The following is a 25,216-nucleotide window of genomic DNA, read 5'->3' as shown; positions in this document are numbered from 1 at the left end:
ACTTATATATATCAAATGTATACATAGTTTAAAGAAACAGGCAAAAGTAATTTTAATAACATATAATTTAAATCGACATACCCCAAATATTATCATTTCAAAGTATAACAATTATTAAAGAGAGATTTTATGTTCTTTTCTTCCTATTCAGTTACGACGCTGTCTCCACCGGGACTAACCACATCTCAAGTGATGGACAGCCATATGTGTCCTAGAAAGTAAACTGGTAGTGGCTGTCGTACACCTAAAGGAAGGGCACCAGGGGAAAGTATTATACATTAAAAGCAGCCCGACCTGGAGAACAGAACCTGAAGGTGGCTGCTCTGTCGCCGTGGGGAATGAGTCTCTCATGGGGATATTACTTGGTTTATTATAATGCACTTTATGAATAATTTGCCATGACTGAGGGCCTCCAATGTTGTAGGCACTAAGCAAGGCACTGTACATACTATTTTAGCTGAGTTCTCCCTGGAAACAGAGACTGATGGAAGGATTGAGCGGAGCTGATTTATCTGGAAGGCACAGGGGCACTGGCAGGGGTGTGGAAAGGTGCTACGCGGAAGGGACGGCAGCCAGTAATGGGTGCATGATTAAGCCAGTTGCTGTAGTGGGTACCTGAAGATTAATCTCATGCACAAGTTCTGGGATAAAAGGCACATAACTTGCCTCCAAATTATCCCAGGGAAGGAGCTGGGGTATTTACACTCCATCACTGGTCACTGGTTATGACTCTGGGGATCATTAGTCCCCGGGGACTTTGCCATGTGTGAGTAAGGCGGACTCAAGTAGACTGAAGGTGAGATGGTAGACTGGCCAGTGGACATAAGGCTGGTGGGAGCACAGAAATGGTAAGAAGCATTAGAGGGAAGTGAGTGGAGTATACATGTTTTCTACAGTCCTCACCACATCCCCAGAAGATATGTACTGTCACCTCATTTTTTAAAATGAGGAAAGGGAAGCTCAGCGAGTTAGCGAGTTACCCCAGGTCACACAATCAGATCTTGGTAGCTGCAAGATTCAAACCAAGGTTTGTCTGATTCCAAGGCGTATGCTCTTTCCATGGTCTAATATTAATTTGGTTTTATAAAAATAAATTAAAGGCTTGAAAGTTTCAAAAATCTTCTAGAACCATTTACGATACAATATAAAAATGAGAGTAATCTGCTTCGGTTACAAGAGAGATCTAAATGGGAAAGTTAAGAAGACTTTACTTAAGAAAGAAAAGTCAACATGCACAAAAATTTCAAGGAACTTATTTCAAGAGATGAACTGTACAGCCCGGACAGAGAATGCCTAGAAAAACACACGACCGAGCATTGCTGAAGGGGAATCCAAGGGGAAGGAGAGGACAGAGTGGCCTACTGTAGTCCGAAAGGTCATCTTCAATTCAAACTGAGTGTAATACATCAACTCAGAGGTGTCCTAAGACACAAGTAAAACATTAGATTAAAGGGCTTTGCCTTTAATAAATGCACCTGCATCACACTTATTTTAAAGGTCATCACGTGGGTGTTTATTAGGCACCTGCTGTGTGTGTGAACCCTTGTCACATTTGAGCCAAGACAGCTCTATGCATCTATGTGGAATCACAGCGGCCCAGGAATATCTGACCCACATTGCCTGGGGACTCATCATCGTCATCCACAAGACTAGAGAAAATAAAGGATACAGTTACTTTTCCTCAAACTGCCATTTGGAGAGGGAAACAAATTTAGCCTGATCCTCTAAGACAAGAGTAGGTTTTGTTCTATCAATTGGTGAATTGTAGAACTCCATTCAGAGTAATCCTGCCCTGAAGAGAAATGGAAAAACTGCTAACTCATTCCCCAAATCCCTACTCTATAAGGGAGCACAAAAATCACGCAGCCATTAGGATTCTAGTTGGTCATAAAAGTTAGCCAAGAAAATGCCCCTGAAATCAGCTTGCAAGACAAGCAGAAATTTAAATCCCAGGATGTTGTTATTTGTAACAATAAACATTTAGAGAATATCGATAACATACACTTAACTTCATCATTAACATTCTTCCTTCTTAATGAGGTTAACATTCACCTCCTATTTGTAATGCTGGTGCAGAATGGTAGTTTGTTCATTAGGAAAGCACCTTCCTAACACCTTTTTGACCAACCCTGCATCTACCACTGGAGGAAAAACTTCCTACTATAGTTACTGACATTTTCATGGTAGAAGGGATACAACCAGGTGTTAAAATGGATCATGTCTCCTGCCTTCTAGTCCATCCTCCTTCCTGAGGGCATCATCAATTATAGTTTACCCATATGAAGTCACAGGATGCCTAATACAACAGACCAAAACATCAGACGATCCAATCTAAAGGCAACTGTGCAACGCTGTTCATCAAATCTGCTCTTTTCAGCTATGAACTCCTGGCAAGGCAAAGTTACGAAGATGAGACAGTTACATTAAGTACAGTAATTCATTTTACCTCACATTTGCTAAGAAACTAAGAGTGGAATAAAAATCATTTTCCAGAATTAATCAATATAACAAAATTCTCCCTCAAGTGTGGAAAGAAGAAGAAACTGGGGGTGGGAAAATTTGTTGCCTAGAATTTATAGGGGATGTTAATAGAATCATTCTATCACAGTATGACATTAAAAATGTGACAGTGTTTCAGCTAAAGAAAGAGAGATTTCTTTTTTTTAATGACATGACTTGCATTCCATAAAACTTCAGGAAAATCAGAATCTAAATGATACAACATATTTTCATAATTATCTTCAGTTGAGAAAACAGTGAAGAAATTGCCTGAGAGTGAAATACCTTTGTCTGTAGGATGACTGTGTTGATGCAGAATCTGCTCTTTTTTTGAAATCTGGTTTGATTTGCTCATTTAAAAAAAAAGTAGTCAAAAACTGGCAGTTTTCCTTCCCTCATCTTCAAGGGCCATTATCTCCCTAGTTGCACCTTGCCTCAGAGAGAGGCAATCACCTCTCTCCTTTTAATAAACTTGAATTTTTAAGTGCCAATTTTATATGAATTTTCTCTTCACACACACACACACATACAAACATTAAATATTATATATTTGCCTTTAAAGGCTTTTTCTAGCCAATGGACTAAAAATAAACAACGTTATCATTGGGACCATAAGGTACACAATTCAGTATTTATTGAAGGAAATGGTTTTGCTTCCCAACCAATACCTTAAAATAACCTAATAGGTTGCTAGGTAGTTAAAGCTGGCAGTCTTCCGATCAATACCACACCTCTCTGTACCTGTGTGTTTATAAATGGCTTCCTATGACGGGGTTTTTAAAGATATATGCTACTATGGAGTCTGAATTCTTTTTAGATAATTATATAGACTAAGACTGCATTATACCAATACTACTTTATTCAAAGACATATTTTAAATCACTAATTCCCCAGCTTACAAGGCACTTTACTATTATAGCGAAAAATATTACGTGCTAGTTCTGATTCCATCTAACTTAATGCAGACTTCTGCATTCCAAAGTAATTATAACTTACAGAAATTATATAAAAATTAAGATCTATTTAAAAGTGTTCACTTTTGAATACATAAATTCACTTCTCTACCTACTGGAACAAAATTTACTCAATTTCCAATTATGTGCCAGACATTGTGCCAAGTATTGGAGATTCCAGGAAAAAGTCATCGTTCTAGAAGTTGAAGAAAGGAACTGAGCTATGAAAGAAATTTTAAGATACATAAAAGTAAAAATGCTCACTTATAATTCACGCATGTCAAGTGTTTTCCTTTGGAGTCTTCCTAGGGCCCCACTACTAGAGGTACTGCAAAGCCGGGAGCAGACAGAGCCACCACTAGCTCCGAGAATCACTGAATATAACTCATCTATACCTCCCAGGTATTACAATGAGATCTACATTAGCTCTGTGAACACACCTGGCCCTTTAGAATTTAAATGATAAACCTGGAAGTGTCGTCTCAATTCATTCTTAACACTGAATGGGTCAAATTCTTTTCTTCCTGTACCTCAAGAAGTCCCAATGATTCAGCCTGCTTTTCTAACATGGGCAAGATTTTACAAGTCATTTGCAAAACTTACGCCTGCCTGCCATCAAAATTCAGATCAGAGTCCAGGATCTTCAAAAACCTGCCCGAATATTAGTAAAGATGCACTCCTATGCCTCCATGACTTGCTTTTATATAAATATATGTATGTATTTAAAAGCAAATACATTTCTCTAAACCCTCACAGTCAAAAATCTTCCCTTGGGTTGACGGATGTCTGATCATGGATGGAGAAAAAAACTCACATACGTTAAATTACAAAAAAGTATATACAACAACACATAAAGCATAAACTTTGAATTAGAATATCAGCACATTAATTAGTGCTGGATAAGTCATGCCCTTGGCATGCTGAAATGTCCATATAATGATTCTGAAAAGAGGTTACATTGCATCCAAAAGACTTTGAGGTATCTTTATTATTCTATTTATTTATTTGGCTGCATTGGGTCTCCCTTGCTGCTCGCGGGCTTTGTCTAATTGTGGCGAGCGGGAGCTACTCTTCATTGCGGTACGCGGGCTTCTCATTGCAGTGGCTTCTCTTGGTGCGGAGCATGGGCTCTAGGCGTGTGGGCTCATTAGTCGTGGCTCGCGGCCTCAGTAGTTGTGGCGCATGGGCTTATCTGCTCTGCGGCATGTGGGATCCTCTAGGACCAGAGCTCGAACCCGTGTCCCCTGCATTGGCAGGCAGATTCTTAACCACTGCACCACCAGGGAAGCCCCTGAGACATCTTTAATATGCCTTCAATAATGAGGAGAAAAGGCACCCAGAAGAAGAGAAATCTACCATACATCGATTTGGCCATTATCGTGGGTTGAACTGTGTCCTCTACAAAGAAATGTTGAAACCCTAACCCCTGGTACCTGTGAATGTGACCTTATTTGGAAACAGGATCTTTGCAGATGTAATCAAGTGAAGATGAGGTCACACTGGATTAGGGTAGACTCTAATCCAATGACTGGTGCCCTTATAGGAAGAGGGAACTCTGGACACACACACAGACACACAGGCAAAATGCCATGTGGAGAGCAAGACGGAGATTGGAATGACAGATCTAGAAGCCAAGGAATGTCAAATATTGCTGGCAACCACCAGAAGCTAGAAAGAGGCAAAGAAGGATTCTTCCTTAAAAACTTCAGAGAGATCACAGCCCTGCTAATACCTTGATTTCCGATTTCTGGCCTCCGGAACTTTGAGAGAATACATTTCTATTGTTTTAAGCTACCCAGCTTGCGGTAATTTGTTACAGCAGCCCTAAGAGACTAAGAGAGCCACCCACCAGCAATGACAGGTTATTCCACTGCCAGAAAAAGCCACCTTACAAAGTAGGAGTGTACAATTCAAGGGACACAGGTGGCTCATCTTACCTTCACATCTACGCTGTTACTGGGAGGCAGACCTGGAGTCTCCTTCTGGCCCTGTCACTTACCGGATGTGCAAACTTAAGAAAACAAAGTACATTCTCTGAGTTTTAGCCTCTCCATCTATAAAACTGGGGTAATATAATTCATCTCACAAGTTCAGGGTAAAGATTCTGCATGAAGTACACAAAGCACTCTGCAGAGTGCTTGGACACATGGTGGCCAGTAAAACTACTAGGATTTTGCAAAGAAAATTGCCCACATCAACCATAAAGTTGTGTTGGTGGGGATAAGGGGAGATTTCTACAGGGAAAAGAAACCGGCTGGACTCCATCCTCCTTAAACACGTTCTCTGGAAGTCATAATTAAAATAACCAACAGGAAAGATGAAAGACTGTGGTACAGAGCCAAAATCAGGTATGTAGCAGACACAAACCTTGGCTGTGTTGGTCCATCGGACTCTGGGGAGGGCCCATTCCTGGGTGAGGAGGTCGCATAGTGGTGCCCTTCATGGATCCACAGTGGATATCTTCCACAACCCCCTTGTCGTGCATACCATCAATGGGCTGAAACATTTACAGAAGATCAGTCAGACGTCTCTTTAAGGCATAATATTTCTATCTGGTGTTTTAAGACCCCTTCCTAAAAAGTCTTCAAAATTGTGGCGCAATCATCTATTACCCATATGATAGTCATATATTTTGACATTTATTCTACATATATTACTATTTACATAGATTTCATAGATGGGACAAAAAATAAAATAAAAAAGACTACACCAATAGGATCAGCAAAACTACCTGTGAAGTCAAAAGTTAAGGCTTTGAACAGTTGAAATGTTTTTGGTCATGTCAAAATCTGCAAAATAAAAATGAAGTTGTGTTCACAAGGTAGACAAATATAAACTATTCTTCCATACCCTCTTACGTAAGTCCTGAAACCTGCCATAGGTTGAAGCTAGTCCAAAGTCTGAATGAAGGAAGGAAGACTCTTTGAAACGTCTGTGATGATCTATTTTTTGGTAGCTTTTTTTCATCAGAGGGGAAGGAACCACGGAAAGTTTAAAAGTTGAAAGCAGAAAGTTCCAAGGCAGTTGGGAAAAGAGGGACAGACAGGATAGAGCGGTGAATGGGGGTAAATACTGAACGGGAAAGAGGGTGAAACAGATGAAGCTATACTACAGAGGGAGGAAGACAGAAAAAGGTTAACGGCAGAGTTTGGAAAAAAATAAAGAACACAGGGGCTGGAAACAGGACTTGAGGCCTTGTACACAACAGACACACAATAAATAGCCATTGAATTGACACTAATCCAATCCAGAATTGGGCAATGGAGCATGTGTTTGAGAAAGGAAAAGTCTATTCCTCCCCAAACTGGAATAGCAATTTTCAAAACAGCCTGAAAGGAATATTTCCAGGAGTTTATAGAAACCAAATGACTTCAAGCAAGAAAGTATGAGTGTTTGCAGTTTTGGAGAAAGGAAAGTTAATTTCTGCAGAGTCAAAAGCATGCACTTGAAAAGAGGAGAAATTTACCATAAAGAGGATGTTCAGAAGAAAAATGGGAAGAATTTGGTATAAAGAGTGTCTCTGAGTCTGTTAAATAGTAATAATAGAGAGGAAATCAAAGCAACACAGCAGATGTATTTAGGCCACTTGTTTATTTATTTCCAGTAATGTTGAAAAGCAAAAAGCTGAAGCTCAGAGGGAGACGGAGGAGAAAGACAAGGAATAGAGCTGCCTATAAAAAGATTCTCAGAAAGTGAAGGCATCTGGTCAGCAGGTGTGAACTCCAGGCACTTCACCATGTCCTCACCCAGGGAATTATCTGAGGGACTGCGGGCTGCGGAAAAGCAGGATGAGAAAATGCAAAACTTGCAGAATGAGAGCAAAACAAAACGAAAAAGAGCATTGATGGGGGCAGAGAATAGGAGAAAATGTGACAAAGATGCTAGATAACGGAACAGAAGGGATCAGAAGATACACTTATACATAAAAACAACCCAGGGCAAAAACATAACATTAACCCAATACACTCATGCATACGTTTAACTTTTAAATGCTTAAATAGTAATAGAGGTGAGCTAAATATTTTCCTTCAAATCTTTCATTTTGGAGGTGAAACATCCTTAAACCCTTCTGAAATTATTTAACCCGCTTGGACTAAGGTTAACAAGTGACAGATCCGGTCTATAATATACTTCCCAAATTAATATGAACACAAGATGATTTAATGACTTCGATATGTCTATCTGTTCAATATGTCTCCTAAAGAATGTGATATGGAAAACGAGCAACTTTATTTCTCTGCATACCTGACAAGCTAAAAATGTGTTTAAAAGAAATCAAAAAAGCAGGGAGAGAACTTGGGGATATTATAGGGCTATCCATGATATGTTGTTAAATGAAAAAGATGTTGTTTCAGAGTAATTAACAGTGATGATACGATGCTATTATGGTAAAAGGGAAAATTTTTTAAATCATACCTGAATATGCATACCTGTGCTTAGATGGTATTTTTACTGAACATGGAGAAAAGTAAGGTGTAAAAAGCATATATAATAAGCTGTTACCGGGGGTGAACCACTTCTTTTATTTATGTCAATATGGTTTTACTTTTCAAAATAAGCATATATTAATTTTCTGATTTGAAAATCATCAGATAACAAAATTTGCAAAACATGAATCTTCCCTTCTGGGCTGCAATGCCTTACCTTAAAACTGACCTCCAGGGACTTCCCTGGTGGTGCAGTGGTTAAGAATCTGCCTGCCAATGCAGGGGACACAGTTCGAGCCCTGGTCTGGGAAGATCCCACATGCCGCGGAGCAACTAAGCCCGTGTGCTACAACTACTGAGCCTGCACCCTAGAGCCCGCGAGCCACAGCTACTGAGCCCGTGTGCCACAGCTACTGAAGCCTGTGCACCTAGAGCCTGTGCTCCACAACAAGAGAAGCCGCCGCAACGAGAAGCCCGCGCATCGCAACGAAGAGTAGCCCACGCTCACCGCAACTAGAGAAAGCCCGTGTGCAGCAACGAAGACCCAATGCAGCCCCAAATTAAAAAAAACAAAAACAAAAAAACCCAAACTGACCTCCAGTCCTACACAATTAAAGGGAAGAATTGCTCTTTTCTGCGGTAACCTTTCTGTTTCAAACCAGTACCTCCCACAGCTTGCCTGCTTAACATCAAGAGGCATCTCCACCACCCTGTCCACCTGTGATGTCACCCGGAAGAGATGTAAAACCTCTACACATCTCTTCAGGCCTAACCTTCAGGTAATACACAATGGTCCCATAGATTTTCTATGGCTACCGCTACCTCTCAGAGCAAATTGTCACAGAGGATCATGTTTGCTTTCTCAAAAGGCCATTCTCTCTTCTTTGCATCTCCTGCAAAGGCATAATGCCCACGTCATACCGTTATGCTCATCTCAACAGCAACAACCCGAATCTCATAAATGGAAGATTATTATAACCTTCGTCCAGAAACAAACAACTGGCCCTGGGTTCTGCAAAATCAGAGCCCTCTTCCAAAACCAGAATAAAGCCACTTCACAGACAGAGAGCAAAGTGCATTTTTAGCAATTCCCTAAAAACTACTTTATTTCAATCGAACATTTTTTGAAAAAATCCTTTAGGAAAGGATTCATTTTCCTTTTATTCTTTGGGACCTACGGGATCTTTTTAGGGAAGAATAATTTTCAATACGTTCATTCATGGATGATATACGGTACTTAACATACATAGTTGGGAAAAAAAAGCAAGACTTATTCACTAATATACTTATTTGCCAAGCCAAAATACCTGCAACCCACAATTCATAGGATCTGTCAGACTGCATATTGTAGAACTTCCCTGGTGGTCCAGTGGTTAAGACACCATGCTTCCAATAATGCAGAGGGCATGGGTTTGATCCCTGGTCAGGGAAGTTCCACCTGCCACGTGGCGTGGCCCAAAAATAAAAATAAAAACAGAGAGAGAGGGAGAGAGAGCTGCATATTGTAGCTAACACTTTTTAAAAAGCCAAGATCAGATCTCCCTGACTGGTGCAACATCTGTAACAATAAAAGAGCCTTAGAATGTATGTTTTCAATAATGTACAAGATAAGAGAAAGACCTAGCTTGATTCTCTTGTAAACAATAGTAGAAAAAAGAGAGGGGGGTTATCAGTGATTATTAGCCATCCATGACTCAGAAGATGGATGGATGGATGGGAGAATGAACTCTTACCTTATGCATTTGATGCATGCCTTCCTGCGGGAAGTCAGCAGACCCCATCGACGGCATAGGGTGTGAGACACTTGGAGGCCCAGGACTTGGCCCCATCATACTGTGGACGGAACCTGGGGATGGTCCAGGTCCTGGACTGGGCCCAAGAATTGGTCCAGGAGAGGGTCCCGGCCCTGGCGAAGGCCCTGGGTGGGGCATCGCACCAGGGTCTGTGGGCGTGGACATCTACTTCTCCTGACTCTGCCAGTCAGTACAGTGATACTGAGTTGGAAAGAAGAGAAAGGAATGTTTTAAACATGATGTTACGATCAGAATAAAACAGTTGTTAGTATTAGATGGTGCCATTTCCGTAACAAACATCAAACAGAACTGCCCTGTCTAGCCCGGATGTTTGAGAGAGTGTGATATATATCCATCTGCCCTAGTCTTTATGAAGACCTCTTATTTAAAATGATTCCCCGGAAAGATATAAATCATCTAAGATCCAAAAAAAGGCTCACTGGAGAAACTCAAATGTAAGACATAAGGAGAATTCTAAACAAGCTTAAAATTTATTACTGAAGCCAACAGATGCTCTTCATTACTTGGGCACCTTACAAGGCATTAACCCCCCAAAGCCATTAAAATATACACCTCCTCAAGAAATACCCAACCAAGACCCACTTGCATAAGTCAATAAGCATTCAAACTTCACAGAATTCTAGAGAGTTAAAAGGGGGAGCAAGTACAATTTCATAAACTGAGGATGAAAGGGAATTGCCCATCACGGGAGAAGAAGAGGTTAATGGCAGTCAGACAAATACGGGTTCACACAGCCGCACAGGCAATGACGCACTGAGACTAAAATGTGATGGTACGTGTAAAGCCATAGCTCTGTGCCTGGCACAACAAGCAGCCTCTCTTACTGAGCCTTACTCCCTGGCCCTGCCACCTCCACTCCAGCAGAAATGAACAGAAGGGCAGGTTAAGATGTGGTCCTACCACCAGGTAATTAATTAAAGACCACGTGAACAGTGGAGGGCAGGGATTCATCCCGGGCCTCTCTGGGGTCCAAGACTCACACGAGACATCAACCATGACTCCTGGATCGGGGCCCACCAGAGACGTGGTATGAAAATTCCGGTTCTCCAGCAAAGCGGTATTCCATCACCCATGTGCCAAGACTACTTGGCATCCCCACCGGGGAACTGCTTCATGGGGTGGGTACGACTGGATCTTGGATATCAGCCAAAATGAGTAAATAAGCTGTTTTCTGAATTTTGATGGAGATGAATGATCCCCGGGTAGTCATGGTGATATATTATGTCATCTGGGGGCACACACCTGTACACACAAAACCTCTTCTGATGCCGAACTCACAGAATCCTAAGTGGACTTGCTTACCCACTGATTAGTGGCAGGGAAGAAATTAGACCATAGGGGCCGGGTCACCCACAGCAGGGCTCTTTCCATAGTGAAATGAGAGGTTAGAGGGAAAATTAAATGAAAAAAACAAAAAACCCACGTTACTTCCATTCTTAGCTAACTACCGTCACCTCTCGAGGAATCTCTAGCATGTGAGGGCCGTGAGGGTGAGGTCTGGCCCTTCTTCGCTCCTGTATCCCCAGCGCCTCCAACCAGCATGGAGTAAGTGCTCAGAAAAGATCTGAATGAAGTGTAGACAAAGTTGCAAGGGCAAACTATTAATAGAGTCAATTATTAAAAAATAAAAAAATTAAGAGAGCAATCAGGGTTTGAGGTATGTTCAAACAAAGAAATCCGAAAAGTGGAGGCAAGAATTTGGCCAATCTGATAAATGAATTAGGGCTAGAACAGGAAGGGATGAAAGGCTGCTTTGGAATGATTATAAGCAAGGGATCACTCAAACTGTTTTGCTGATACAAGATGGGACTAAGAGAACACAGTTCAAGTGATTTCTAAAACAACAGGGAAGCTTGGACAGTAAATTATAGCCTGAATTCACTAGAGAGCCAAATGTTATTATTTATTCTTTGTGATTAACAAAGCAGGCGGAAGTAACCTTTTTTTTTTTTTTTTTGGGATTCCACCCCCTCACATATACACACACCCACCCATGTTCAGTCAGCATTTTAAATTTAGGACGCTGACGTCAACTCAGGGGTACTACAAGTGAAAATGTTCTTTCATGTATATCAGCAAACTAATAAACCCCTTTATTTTTTAGTGAATAAAAGGAAATTGCTTACTTCCTGTTATGATTTACCTTGAAATTGGCTTCAATGGCTATGATGGCAAGATACCACAAGTTTGAACAATGAAGATACAAGTGCTCAGTCAGCCTGGCAGTCCTACTTTTCATGTTTTACATTTTAATATCTATTATCCCAAAATACCAACGACTTTCTGTGCATATAATGACTTTCATCTGGGAGTCTCGTAGAATGTTGTAATTAATTGTATGCAGTCCCACAGAAACGCTCATCATTTTTTGTTATAGGAAACTACTAAAAACTTCTTAGGGGGAAAACATATGAGACAGGAAATGGAAGAATACGGACATAAAGAAGAATGTTAATATAGGAATGTGTTATATAGGAAACTTTTTCGTAAGAAGAGAACCTTTAGGAGCATGCACTTAATGAATGTGTCCGTGAAACAGCACAGATGAATAAACAAGAAGCCAGCTCAGAGAAACAGCACAGTTTAACAAGGGAGCAAACCTGCCCCATCCCGCACAGCTAAGGGACCTGGACTACCGCACAACTTGAATGTGACCCTCTGGCTTCTGACTGGGAGCCCAGAGACCTTGGGTTCTGCCCACCTCAGGGCTGTCACCAACCCCGGGGTTCCCGGGCAAAGCGTGTTTTTTTTTTCTGGGGTTTCTCAGCTTCCTCTGGGCTTGTAATCGAAGCATCTCAAGGCTCCCTGCATCTGCCTATCCAGGGCTTGCAGCATCTCCCGATTCCTCTAACCGTATGTGTGGGCGGCGCTCATCAGTGAACCTCCAGGGCAGGACCTGGGCTGTCCCAGGATTCACGCCACGGCACCATCACCCAAGCGTACCACAGAGGAGCACCTCTCAGAGACGAGGCCACAGTCCTCCCTCCTATTCCTTCCTCTTCATTTCTGGTGGCAACTTCATGATGCAGCTCCAAGACACAATTAAACTTTCCCACAGCGTGAAGCAATTCGGGGGTGGAAATTACAAAGAGGTGCGAGTCTCAGGCAGAGGCGCAGGTCATTACTAAGTCCCTGTGGTTAAGGGTGAAAGTCCAGTATTGGCCACCTACTCAGCTTCCCCTCACCCACCCTCCCGGTCTCCCTAGGAATCCAAACCCCTTTCTTTTTTCTTCCAGGCACCAATTAAGTGATGCAGATGGGGTGGGGACAGTGGGGACAGGCACAGGGCGGATGGGGGAGAGGCGATGGCTCCAGTAACCTTGAGAGGGCAGGAGTGCCAGGTCTCTCCGCAAGATAACACTCAAAATCTATTTTTATTTTGTGTTGGGGGGGGGCGGGGCGGGGAAGTTTTACATTGTCACCAAAAAGAACGGCCTGTTCCATAATTACATGGCCAATATAAGGAAGAAAACGTGTCTGTGTGTAAGGAGGTTAGGCACACAGACCTCCCCGTACCCCGGCACTGCCAGGCCCCTCTCCTCCCCTCAACGCTTCCCTCCACCTCACACCAGCACTCCCTGAGGGCCAGGCCGCTGCGTTCTTAGCCAAGAATTTTTCAGCAGTACACCCTGTCTTTTTTCGTCCTGACCCTGCCTTTACAACCGGGGAGTGTGCGCTTTTTAAAAATAAAAGTCGCTGGAGCTTCCCACAACTCCAACCACTGTAGACATCCTCCCTCAGCCCCAATTCCCTTCCTCTCCCCTTTGCAGAAAGCCCCAGCACACCCATCTGCATATTAAAAGGAGTTCAACTTCATGGAATTTTAAGGGTCACCAGCCCAACCATGACAACCAGGACAGAACGTCTACCGTCCTGTCTCGCTCCAATCCGCTGAAAGCTCCCCACACTCGCAGTAATACTTCAACACAACCCCATGTGCTTCACAATCATTTCAGGGACTTGACTTGAGGACACATTTGGTCACGTCCCCATTTAAAGGAGGAGGGCAGGAAGGGACCACAGAGCTTGCCCAGAGTCACATCTGTGAGTAGAGCTTTTTATCTCTTCACTCCTGGCCCAATACCGAGTCACGGCACCATCAGGCAAGCCAGGCCATCCACCAGTGTGGAGAGCTGTCACTCAGGCTGAGCAACGATGCACAGGGGTGCGACGCGGAGGATGCAGAAGCAAAGATGGAAACGATGGGAGATGTCGCGAGGACTGGGATTCGGCTGTGATCCTATGTTAATGTGCGAAGGGACAGAGAAGTGAAGAAAAGCCCTCGAGAGAATATGAGGCAGAGACAATGTTATGAGCCTAAGAGGTCAGTGATGTTTAATCAAAGATCCAGAGGACCTGTTTTACTCATCTATTCCCAACTGTTCTGGCTCTCCCCTGGGCACAAGGCATGGAGGATGTACAGAAATGACCAGAGGGCTTACCCAGGGCTCTGAAAGTCTGACAGGGAAACAGGACTTATCCATAAACAGCAGTGAGAAAAAAAAAAAAAAAAAAAAAAAGAACATGCAAGTTCCTGCAAGACCAGAAGGGGTGTAGCTAGAGTGTCCACTCTAGTCACAGGCAGGAGAGAGGACTTACAGCTTGGAGGGCGGAGGCAAGAAAAGGGAATTAAGGGAGGCTTCGTGGAGAAGGTGCCATTTCTGCTAGGCCTTGCAGTAAAAATAGATAATAAATAAATGTTTCCTAGCAACTTGTGTTTTCTAGTCACAGAAAGAGTTTGGGGGGAAGCACAACCTGCACTAGACAACACCTCTTAAATAACTTCACGAAACGTAATAAGGAAGCGTGGGGTGATCTTGAATCTCCAGCAGACCTTTATCTCTTCTGCATTTACAGAAAGACTTTGGGGTACAGGTCGAAGGTGGAATATGAGAAATAAAAGTTAGGCCCGGTTCACATCCCTAAGAATAACTGTTGTTTTCAAGTTTTCTGGCTGTTATGGAGAACGATTAAGGCTCAGGAGCTAGTTAAGATAAGAGTTCTTTTTATGTCTGTTTGCTGATTCAGACTGTCTCCCCTGACCCTGAAGGTTTTCTCTGTAGCTTTCTCTGTAAATGAATTGAGAATTCCCCCACAAGAAGTAGCAACATCTCTAGAACTGGAACACAAGTGCTGCTGTTCTTGATGGGGGAGTAGAGAGTAGGTAAGAACAGCAAGGAAGATAAAAGAAATAAATCTACCAGAAGTTTCTTTTTTAGAGGCCAAGGTTGTCTGGATAGGTGGTGAAATATACCCAAAGCCCTCGTGCTTCTTGGTCTGAGACGCGCAACTTTACACAGTGCACGAAATGATTTGTGCCACAGATAAAAACCACACTGTGCTTAGAGTGAACATTCTACGTGGCTGGCCTGAAACTCGAGAAAAGCATGGAAAACATCTTTCTCGTTGTCATTCCTGGCGGTTTACCATTCAAAGTCGAGGTTGTTTTAAAAAGTGGTTGGATGAAAAGTGTGCTGTGTTTGCTGGGCTTCTGCGAACTCCCCATCGTAGAGTCAAGGAAAGGAATTAGGATGCAAGCGGCTGCCCTCACTTGGAATGAAAAGCCTTGGGACCGTCCCTGCCCAGAGTCAGACCTGGCAGGGGCTCCAAAGCAGATCAGTGCACGACAAGAGAGAAAACAAACTTCAGGGGCCAATTACAGCCCCGTGAGCCCCAGGCACTGCCTTAACAGGAACCTGGCTCTTGACATTATCACCCTAGACATACCATGAGCTGCCTTCTCAGAAGAGCCTACCTGTGATGCAATTCCATGACCTCTCTGGTAAGGAGAGCCAATGTTTCCACAAAGGAAAAATTCTTTTAAGCAGGGTGTTTACAAGAAAACCCAAAGTACTAGAAGCTCCTCAACAAAAAAGCACTCCGGCAGAGCAACCCTCTAACCCCAAATCCATGTCCACTGGTCGTTACAAAGGTAATCACGGACCACGATCACTTCTTAAATTCAGCTGAACCCAAACTGCTAGGTAATTGGTCAAAACCAAAACAGACCAACCAACAAAAACTAGTAGCAAAGCGTGACACCCTGAAATGTAATTCGTGTGTACTTACACACACACCCATCCTTCCTAGGTTCTGTTAGGCCCCTTTGCAAGGCAACCTCATTCGGGATGCTGATAAGAATCAATGATGGCCACTTTCATCTCTGTCTGCTAAGATAATTTTATTTATACACTAAACATGTAAGAGTCTGAAATACATACTGTAAGAACTTTTTCTGGCTGAGATGGCACACGTTGACTTAGCAGTAAAACTTGACCATTCTATGCTGAATGAACCCCAGCAGACCAGTGAGATGCCCCACTTTCCCCGACTTTCACAGCAGCAACAAAAATTCAAGGGTGAACCCTTCAAGTTCACTGCAATTAAAATGAATAATGGCCATTTACAGTGTTAATCTGCCATTAAAAAATAAATCACCACGTAGTTTATTTGACCTCTGAATTTCAAGTTCTCTTTTACAAAACAGGCATAATAGTAGTCAGCTACCTCAATTTTTTTTTTTTTTTTTTTTTTTGCGGTACACGGGCCTCTCACTGCTGTGGCCTCTCCCATTGCGGAGCACAGGCTCCGGACGCGCAGGCCCAGCGGCCACGGCTCACGGGCCCAGCTGCTCCGCAGCATGTGGGATCCTCCCGGACCAGGGCACGAACCCGTGTCCCCTGCATCGGCAGGCGGACTCTCAACCACCGCGCCACCAGGGAAGCCCGCTACCTCAATTTTGATATGAAGCGAATAAAGTATTACATGTGAAAACACCTTGTGAGCTATCGTATAAAAAGGTATGTTATGGCGAGGATCTTTCTAAAGCCTTCAATTCCCACCCTGGGCTTGAATTCACCATCTGCTAGATTAATCTAACATACTTTTTGTTCATGAATTCCCTTGCTCCAAACTTCTGAGAGAAACCTCCAACACACTCTGGATAAAACATTCATGCTTTAGCCTGGAAATCAAGTCTTTCTACCTTCTCCAACGTGTATCTTTTGAAAATTCTTCCCAACTGGAACCTCTTGCCCTGGGCAACCAGGTCAAAATTGGTCCATTGGTCTTCTCACAGTTTCTTTAGGCTCGGGCCCTGTGATCTCAGGACTTTCTCCTGATCTCATATGATCAGCACCCACCACCCCACCCCTGCCCTCCTCTGGCTACAATCGTCCTCCATCTCGAAGACTCTATCTACCCCATGCACTCAAGAGAGTCCATCCTGATCTCTCCCTGTATCAAGTGGTCCGTGCGGTGTACAATTTGCTATTCATACGTGTTCAGGCACGTTCTTTGTAAGACATAAATTCTCGATTGCAGATCATTCATTTTTTACGGATTTATAGACTTTGCTTAATAGCATTTTAGTGCATGTAAGAATCCAGCACAACAGCAAACAGCAAAAGAGCTGCAAATATTTGCAAAGCTATTACATGCCCAGCTTTCCTCACGGACATTCAATTTCCAAGTTCAATGACTTAACTCCCAGTAGGATGGTAAAAACTGGACAATACAACCTCAAGCAGGTAAAGAAATACAGTCATTCTAAACAAGAAAACATAATCCTAACACAAACTGATAGAGAACTTCCCTTGGACTTCTGTTAACCTGTAAGATAACATATCCCAATGCTTTTTGGTCAAAGATTTTTTTGCTGTTTTTAAGTAACTTTAATTCCACAATTCTGAATTCAGTTTAAACAAACAAACAAACAAACAAAGGCGGGGGGAGTTATATTTAATGGGTTTTAAACTTCAAATTTATTTCAACTTCTATGAATTCCATTCATCAATTTACAAAAGGGTCAGCCCTTTCAAAAGGGTCAATATTTCAATTAGGTCAGTTTCTAAAAAGTTTCTAAAATATTAGTGCTTGCAGAGAGGTAGATGATATATTGGCAGAAGACTGAGGCTTAATATATGTGGAACCTAGAAAAATGGTACAGATGAACCGGTTTGCAGGGCAGAAATTGAGACACAGACGTAGAGAACAAACGTATGGACACCAAGGGGGGAAAGCGGCAGGGGGTAGTGGTGGTGTGATGAATTGAGAGATTGGGATTGACATGTATACACTGATGTGTATAAAATGGATGACTAATAAGAACCTGCTGTATAAAAATATAAATAAAATAAAATTCAAAAAAAAAAACGAAGACTGATGCTTATACACCACCTAAAATTACATAGAATACTGTCATCTTTTCAAAAGTATAAAATTATACAGCCACATTCCCCGATGGTAACTGAATGTTCTGAAAGTCTTATATCTAATAAAACATTACAATTCATAGTCGGCTTCAGTTACATAATAATGTATCATGAAGTCCAGAAAGGCACCACTTATGTAAATATTTCAGTCAAAAATCCTGTATTTCATATCTAAAGCATCATTCTAAAGGAGTGAATTACTTACTTATTCTCTCATAATTAAAATGAAATAATGTTTATATCCAACATTCAAAAGATTCAACTATTTAGCTCCTGAATTTCATCAGCTGTGTTATATGTTTTGCTAAAGTATAATTATTCAAGTATCTTTGACTGTATCTTTAAAATCTCTAATATATCTAAAACACTTTCAAAAAAAGTGCTATATTAATATGAGGGGAAAAAGTAATCATAAACAGTAATAAAGTTGTAAAGTTTTCCAAACCCAGGTTGCAGGATCCCATTTAACTTGGTGATAAATATCTTAGGCAAATAAATATGCTATGTTTCATAATGACTCTGGCAGAACTAAGTTTTAGAGTCCTATATTCCCTGGAAAATACAGTCATGACTTTCTATGCAGAAAAAATAAACACCCCAGGGCTTCCTAAATACTCTACCAAATAACCTACCACCACCTGTATTTTCTATTCCCAACTACTTATAGAATGATCCATGACTATTAACTGGCTAGAGATTAAAGTTCCATAAACAAATACTTCCAAAGACGACAGAAAATTCAGCATCCTCTATCGTTCAAAAACAAACTACAGGACACATGTAAGAAAAAGGAGCAATTGAGATGATCATTCTTTTATAGAAAAAAAGTGACCCCCAAAAAAATCAGAAGCAGCTCCCCAAAACGGCTTTTCACATCAGGGAAATTTTCTCATCTGTTCACCAGAAATACTGCAGGAGAAAAATGTGGCTCATTTACGAAGAGTTTTCTAAGGCCACTCATGGTCAGCAACAAATTGTCCATGACTTCCCTTAAAATCATCTTGACCAGAAACAGTGTGAATCAAAACTTCTGGTGGCTAAATCAGGTCTGATCAACCCAGCCTCAATATACTAGTGCTGGGAAACACTCCTTAGCATTATATTTGTGACAGTTCAGTTGTTCTCATGGCACCATGTCAAGATGTCATAAATAGTGATTTATTATTTCTCTGGAGTATCGAAAAGCTGCTGACCTAGGAGAGTTTGACAAAGGCCTTGTTTACAAAGGAAGACTGCTAAAGGGGGAAAAAAAGCCAACATGAAAACACTAGAGGATGGTACCTCTTTTATAATATACGAAAGTCTTCTCTTTTATGGTCTTGTTCCAATACATAATAAGCCCTCAAATTGAAATGTCAAAATATTACCGGAATATAAGGGGTATCCCGATGATCTCCTAGAAGAGCATGGTATGTGCTTTCATGCTCGCCTGTAAAATAACTTATCTTAAACTTAGTCAAAGAAAAAAGGTTTCAATAATTATTTCTTCGCCAAAGTGGTACTTTCTGGTTATAGTGTCAGAAATATTTTAAACAGAATCCAAAGATTAACAATATGACAAGTGCAGAGGCACTTTTTTTTTTTTTTTTTTTGGTCAATTCCAAGCCTCAGGTGTTGGTCAAAGCACTTTTTAAGAAACTTGACGAGAAATGCTCAAAAACCACTTTAAAAAAACGAACAAAAGAAAAGATCTAAGGCTGCTTTGAACACACTCTGGCGGTGAATATTTTCTGTGAAACCCCACAGTGCAGCCAGTCCCCGAGCTGGGATGTAACTGATGTCACTGAGGAGAGAAAAGCTGCATGTAAGGAAGCACCCCCTCACCTCTGCCAATTCTTCAAGGGTTCTGATACCCCAAACTCCTGATTTATTTTACAGTGTTCTTCAACAATATGGCTTCTCTCTTTAATGCCCCCAACAAGGTAGAGGGGAGGCTGTCTACAGGTTTGGTTTTTTATTTCCGGTCATAAATATCTTTTGTACCTAATAGGCATCTCCAAATCCCCTCTTTCCAGCAGTAAACATTCCAAGTTGTCAGGGAGCTTCAAAAAAAAAAAAAAAAAGTCCAGGAGAATAAAAGGGCAATTAGATTCTTAAGAGAGAAAGTGTGTTCTATTTGCATAACAATGCACCAACTTGGATTCAAACCTGCCACACCTCTTAACACTTCACCAGTGAGCTAGAAGTAGGCTAGAAGCCTAGCAAGTCTAGTGTAGGCAAACAAGACTGCGGTAGTGGTCCCCCCAAAAAATGGTGGAAAACATCACTGAAACATTTGAATGTGCATATATAAGTCTACACGCACATGTAACACTGGGCATGGCTTTTATTTCAGTACAGATCTCAGAGATTTCTGAGTCTTACGTACATGGTTAGACAGGAATTTTCTTCCACTCAGTACTCAAGCAACAATCTTTCTGTTCCTACAAGCATTCTCTTCCAACAGCCAGGTGTAAATTAAAGAGTCCTTTGAAATGGAAGTTTAAATTTGAACTCTGCTATTGGTAACGCATAGACGTTAAAAATAACCACTCAGTGCGGTAGACAAACGTGTATCCTTAATGTCTTCCTTATGCTCTAACATCACACATAGTTAGGAACACAGCCTACTTAATAACCAGGAGATAAGGATGACACCTCTCCATAAAATACCAACCCGGGTCGCTTTGCTTTTTCAAAAGCACCAACCTCCGTCAGGTTAAGGAGGAGAAAAGAAAGAAAGAAAGAAAAGGGACAACCTTGCAAAACTCTCCAAAAAGTTATATAAACAAAGGAGGGGGGAAGCCCAGTATGGGCTTTGCACCCATGTGCTACTAAAGTTACATAACACCCGCTGCAGACATTAAAGAAGAAATGGATTCGGCACAACAGCCCCACTTCCCTCGACTCCCCAGCCTGTCTCCTGCTCTTAAAAAATCTAAGCGCCTGGCAGGACCAAGTGGACGACTCTGAATATTTATATTATTGTTGGAGTAAATACTGCGAGAGTTGGAGGCACGTTTAGGCCCGAAGTTTGCATGTGCAACGGCCCCAAGGCGCAGCGACTCCACTCCCCAGACCCGGAGAAGAACTGACAAGGGACAGCAGCCAGCAAGGCCTTCTTCTTCCCCTCGCGGTGCCTCCCGCTGGAAAGTTTTCCACGCGATCGATCGGAGGGTCGGGAGCCGGCTTCCCCCGCCTGCCTGACTTTACAGGCGCGGCGAGCCGGGAGACCGGAGGGGGCCGGCAGGGAAAGAGCTGGAAAGCTCTGCACAGGGCGGGCGGCGGCGGCGCAGTAATCCTTACCTGGGGGACACGGAACAAAAAGAGGCGCGGGGCTCGCCGAGCCTGCAGTGGCAGCGCGGCCGGCGGCCCAGAGCGGGTCTTCCCCGCCTGAGCCCTAGGCCGGCGCCAGAGTCCGCGGCCCGGCCCCGGCCGCCGCTGCCGCTTCCTCCCTCGCGCGCGTCATGTCACGGCGATCAAACATGTCTGTGTGCGCTTCGCTGCTGTGACTTCCTGATTCTCCGCCGCTCGCGCGCGCACACTCACACTCACAGCCAGCCACACGCACACGCCAACCCCCCACCCCACCCCAGCCCCCGCCACCAAATCTCGCCTTGTCCTCCCCCGGCTCCCGGGCAGGGCGCGGGCAGGACCGGCTGCCCGCGCCGCTGCTCGCGACGCACCGGCCCCGGCGCGCACTCACGCACTCACACTCCCGCGCAGCCACACTCGCGCCGGCCCCGAGGGCGCCGAGACGCGAGCTGCGGGAGCTCGCTGCCCCCTCCCACCCTCCCTCCCTACTTAGCCTCCCAGCCAAACTTTTTTTTTTCTGCCTGATCCACGTCCAACTTCCCTCCGCCCCCCCCCTCCACCCCCCAGCAGTCCGGCCAGTCCCTTGCTCACCAGGATCCGCTGCAAACTGCAACCCGGATAAAAATAATAATGCAATCCAGGCGGCGGAGGCGGGGGCGAGCGCGCAGACACTGGCGGGAGGCGATTTCCCCGCGTGTACCGGAAACCGGCCGAGCGCCGGGACCCGGGAGCGGGTGTCCCCCGGAGCCCGCACCGCTGCGCCCCGCCCCGCGCGGTGCAACTGCGCCCAGGCTGCGAGGCCTCGGTGTGCGCCCGCAAACGGAGGGCGACTAGGGGCTGGCGCGCCGGACTGGTTATTTGGGGAAGTGCATCGCGACACCTTTGCAGATGGCATGGCCGTGTTTTGCAAAACAAACGGGGGAAGGGAAGACGGCTAGATGGATGGGGGGAAGCAGAGAAAGGAGTAAACCAGGTTGGGATGGGAATAAAGCAAACTCGAAAGCAAGGAGTGAGAAGGAAGAGGTGCGTGTCATCGTTGGGGGGAGGCTCTCTCCCGGTCACCCCGCCTCCCGCCCTCGCCAGCCTCCCCATTCCTCCCCCCCCCACACCCCCCGCAGCCCTTCCCCTTCTCCGGCGAACGCCACGGCCGCTGCCCGGGTGCGCGCGGGTCCTGTTTGTGACAGTCAGGCAGAGAGGATTATCCGGATCATGGCCTCCCCGGCCCGCAGCCACGGTGGCTCCCCTAGCACCCGGATGATAGCGGGCGACCCACGCCCGCGGTTTCCGCATCTCGAGCTAGGGGAAGGCGCAAAGCAAAAGAAAACAAACCCGGGAAGGGGGAGGGCAGGGTAACTGAGCCCGGCAGGCACCTCCGACCTCCTTCTTCGGGACCTCCTCCCTCCCTCCCAGCCGTGCGGTCCGGGCCGGACACCCCGAACTTCAACACCCGAGCCCGCGCGGCCGCCAGGTACCAGGGGCAGGGACGTCCGCAGTGCCCCGGGCGCAGCAGCCCCCCGCCCACCCGGAGCCCCTTTGCCTAAAGGCCTGCCTACCGGTCAGCGCCCCCATCCCCGCCCGAGGGAACGCGCGAAGTGGAGGTGACACCTCCGACGCCGCACGCACCGTCCCCGTGGCGTCGGCTGCCGCCGCTTCGGCGCGCCAGCTTCGGCTTCTCCCGCCGCGATCCGCTTGCGTCTCCGCAGCCGGAGCCCTTTAAACAAGTCCCAGGGAAGCGGGTGGCAGCCGCGTTCGTTGGCGCCCCGCCGCCAGCCCGGGCTCCTCGCCCTCCTCTCCCGCTCGCCTTCCAACTCTTCCGGGGAAGACTGCTCTGGAAGAACTGTCGCGTTTCCATCCTCCTTCCCGGTCCTCCTGCCAACCCCCCGCCACCCTAGCTTTTATGGGAATGGGGGGATTGCAACCTTGCCGAGTGTGTGTGTGTTGCAACCTGGAGTTAGCAGCGCATCGCTGACTGCCTACCTAGGGTCAAGGCTGTGGTTTGTTGGGATGTTCCTCCCCTTGCCTCCTTGAAGTAGTCATTATTACTGTTATTATTAGAACAGCAAGGTTCGGCTGAAACTTTCCGGTTTCTCCCACCGCCTCGCGGGAGCTGCTGTTAGAGCATTCCACCTGAGGCCCGCAGGGAGGAGGCGGGCTTTTTTTGTTGTAGCGATTGGCCCGCCTGTTTGTTTTGGTCTCCGTGCATGCACAATAAATAATAATTAGGATAATAATGAATAATCCCCGGCGAAGGCGGCGCGGTGCCGGAGGGGTTTGTGCCGCGGCTGCAGCCCGGAGGCCGGAGGGAGGGGAAAGAGGAGAAAGGAGTTGTAAGTTATATTTACCTTGTTCTCGAGGAGTGTGCTGGCTGAATCTCTTCCCTCTGTGAGTCACCCGGAGTACAGAAACAGAGGGAGAGAGGACTAGATTATGAATATGACTTCATTGATGACAGCCATCCCCTCCTCTTCCTAAACTCCGGCTCCGCCCCGCGTCCCACCCTCACCGCCTCCACCGGCGCCGGAAGGCGCGCCGCAGTTGGCCCCGTGCGCCGCTCTTCCCTGCCCGCCTGGGCGCGGGTTGGCGGGACGCGCCTGTCACTCGCCCCGCTCAGCGACTCCCGAAGCTCGGAGGAGAGGAGGGGGCGGTGTGCAAGAATGTGGATCGAGACAGCTCTACTGTATGCGTGGATCCGTGTGTGTCTGCAAGGCGCCGAGTCTCTGGCCGCGTTTGTGCGTGGAACAGAGAAACTGCGCAGGACGCAGAAAGCCCGGAGACCTGATGGAGTTGGGCGCACGTTATCCCTTCCCGGCGGTCTTCCAGGGCCGCTGCCGGGCTCCTCTCGGGAGGCTGGGAAGCGGAGGAGGCAAAGCGAAAGGGAGGGCAGCCGTAGTAATAGCGCGTAGTAGTTTGGGGTTATGTGAAGAAGGTGCTGGAATTTAACTGCGCCTCCGCCTGCCAGAGCGAGCCTGCAGAGGGAAAGGGAGGGGACGAGGGGAGGGCTCCGAGTGGCACCAAAGCTGTTTGTGGCACAGGTTGACCATGAGAAAAAACAGGCATCGACGTGCTGCCCGAAACTTTTTCTCCCCTACCCTGCCCCACCCCCCAAGGCTGTAATTATAAATCTCTCTTTCTCCCCCCCGTAAAAAGGAAGGCGGGCACAAAGAACATTCCTGCCAAATCTGTCTCTTTTCTAAAGAACTGCAAGCTTCCAAATGCCAATGAGGGAAAAACAGCCGGGAGGCTGAACGCCTTATAAATAAATAAACCCGCCCTAACCCCTTGTGGATCAGACACAGCACTTTAACCTTACCTCACCTGTCATCTTCGTGTAAAATATATACCCAAAATAGGGGGAAACAACCTCGTGGGGGCGGGGAGGGAGGGTCAGGGGGCAGTTGAAGCATGGAATCTGCTTTTGATTTAAGAAGGGTAATAAATCTCTCTTTCTCTCCTGTCCGAAGTCTCTTCGCCTCCACCCCACATTTAAGACCAGTTAAGGCTGCAAACAGCCAACTGCTGGCACTTGGCGGTTTTGAGACCTCTTGTTCCCATTTTCCTTGAAATACAGTACTTCAGCTGGACGAATAGGTCAGTGTTTGCAGAGACAATTTTATTTTTAGTTTTACGAAGTGTGAAAGAATGTTAGGAGATTTTAAATCGGGGCCTATTATTTTAGCCTCACGTGAATGTAGGTGCTTGACTCTTAAAACTGTTCCTATATGGTAGTGTTATGAAAAGTATGATTTATCCCTTATTTTGTAATGTAATGGCTTAAATTAGTCATGCAAAGTGCACTGTGACTATTTGGTTGAGGAGTTTTCCCCCCTAGAGTAAAATCCTATTTTAACACCATTTTACTGTTGCAAAATTGCCTCTATTTGAGCAACTGGGTCTGAAATACAGTTCTAGGACGCTTAAAAAACCATGCAGTGGATACATTGAAGACAAGAAGCTGTGGAAAGAACACTGCTGCAACGTGCTGCATGTGGTCATTAAGTGGCAAGAATTGTTTATGT

The 25,216-nt window shown here is 45.0% G+C and overlaps 1 protein-coding gene across 5 annotated transcripts in view; it reads right to left on the bottom strand.

The window, feature by feature from the left end:
• Nucleotides 1-25,216, bottom strand: part of SMARCA2 (SWI/SNF related BAF chromatin remodeling complex subunit ATPase 2) — a gene marked incomplete at its 3' end in the record, with an annotated part of 195,861 nt that overhangs the window by 149,393 nt on the left and 21,252 nt on the right. For 2 of the 5 annotated variants that reach the window (XM_082842156.1, XM_082842153.1), the window contains exons 1-3: nucleotides 21,192-21,439; nucleotides 9,613-9,873; nucleotides 5,820-5,949 (exon numbers count right to left, since the gene is read on the bottom strand). In XM_082842156.1, coding sequence (XP_082698282.1) covers nucleotides 5,820-5,949; nucleotides 9,613-9,837 — 355 coding nt within the window. In that variant the 5' untranslated portion in view covers nucleotides 9,838-9,873; nucleotides 21,192-21,439. Of the gene's footprint in view, nucleotides 1-5,819; nucleotides 5,950-9,612; nucleotides 9,874-21,191; nucleotides 21,440-23,542; nucleotides 23,653-25,216 lie in introns of those variants that run through there. The other 3 variants (XM_082842154.1, XM_082842155.1, XM_082842157.1) reach the window with 3 other exon arrangements.

This window comes from Leucopleurus acutus (assembly GCF_964270905.1).
Source record: "Leucopleurus acutus genome assembly, chromosome: 7".
Taxonomy (NCBI): domain Eukaryota; kingdom Metazoa; phylum Chordata; class Mammalia; order Artiodactyla; family Delphinidae; genus Leucopleurus; species Leucopleurus acutus.
This window is presented reverse-complemented; position numbering and strand designations above follow the sequence as displayed.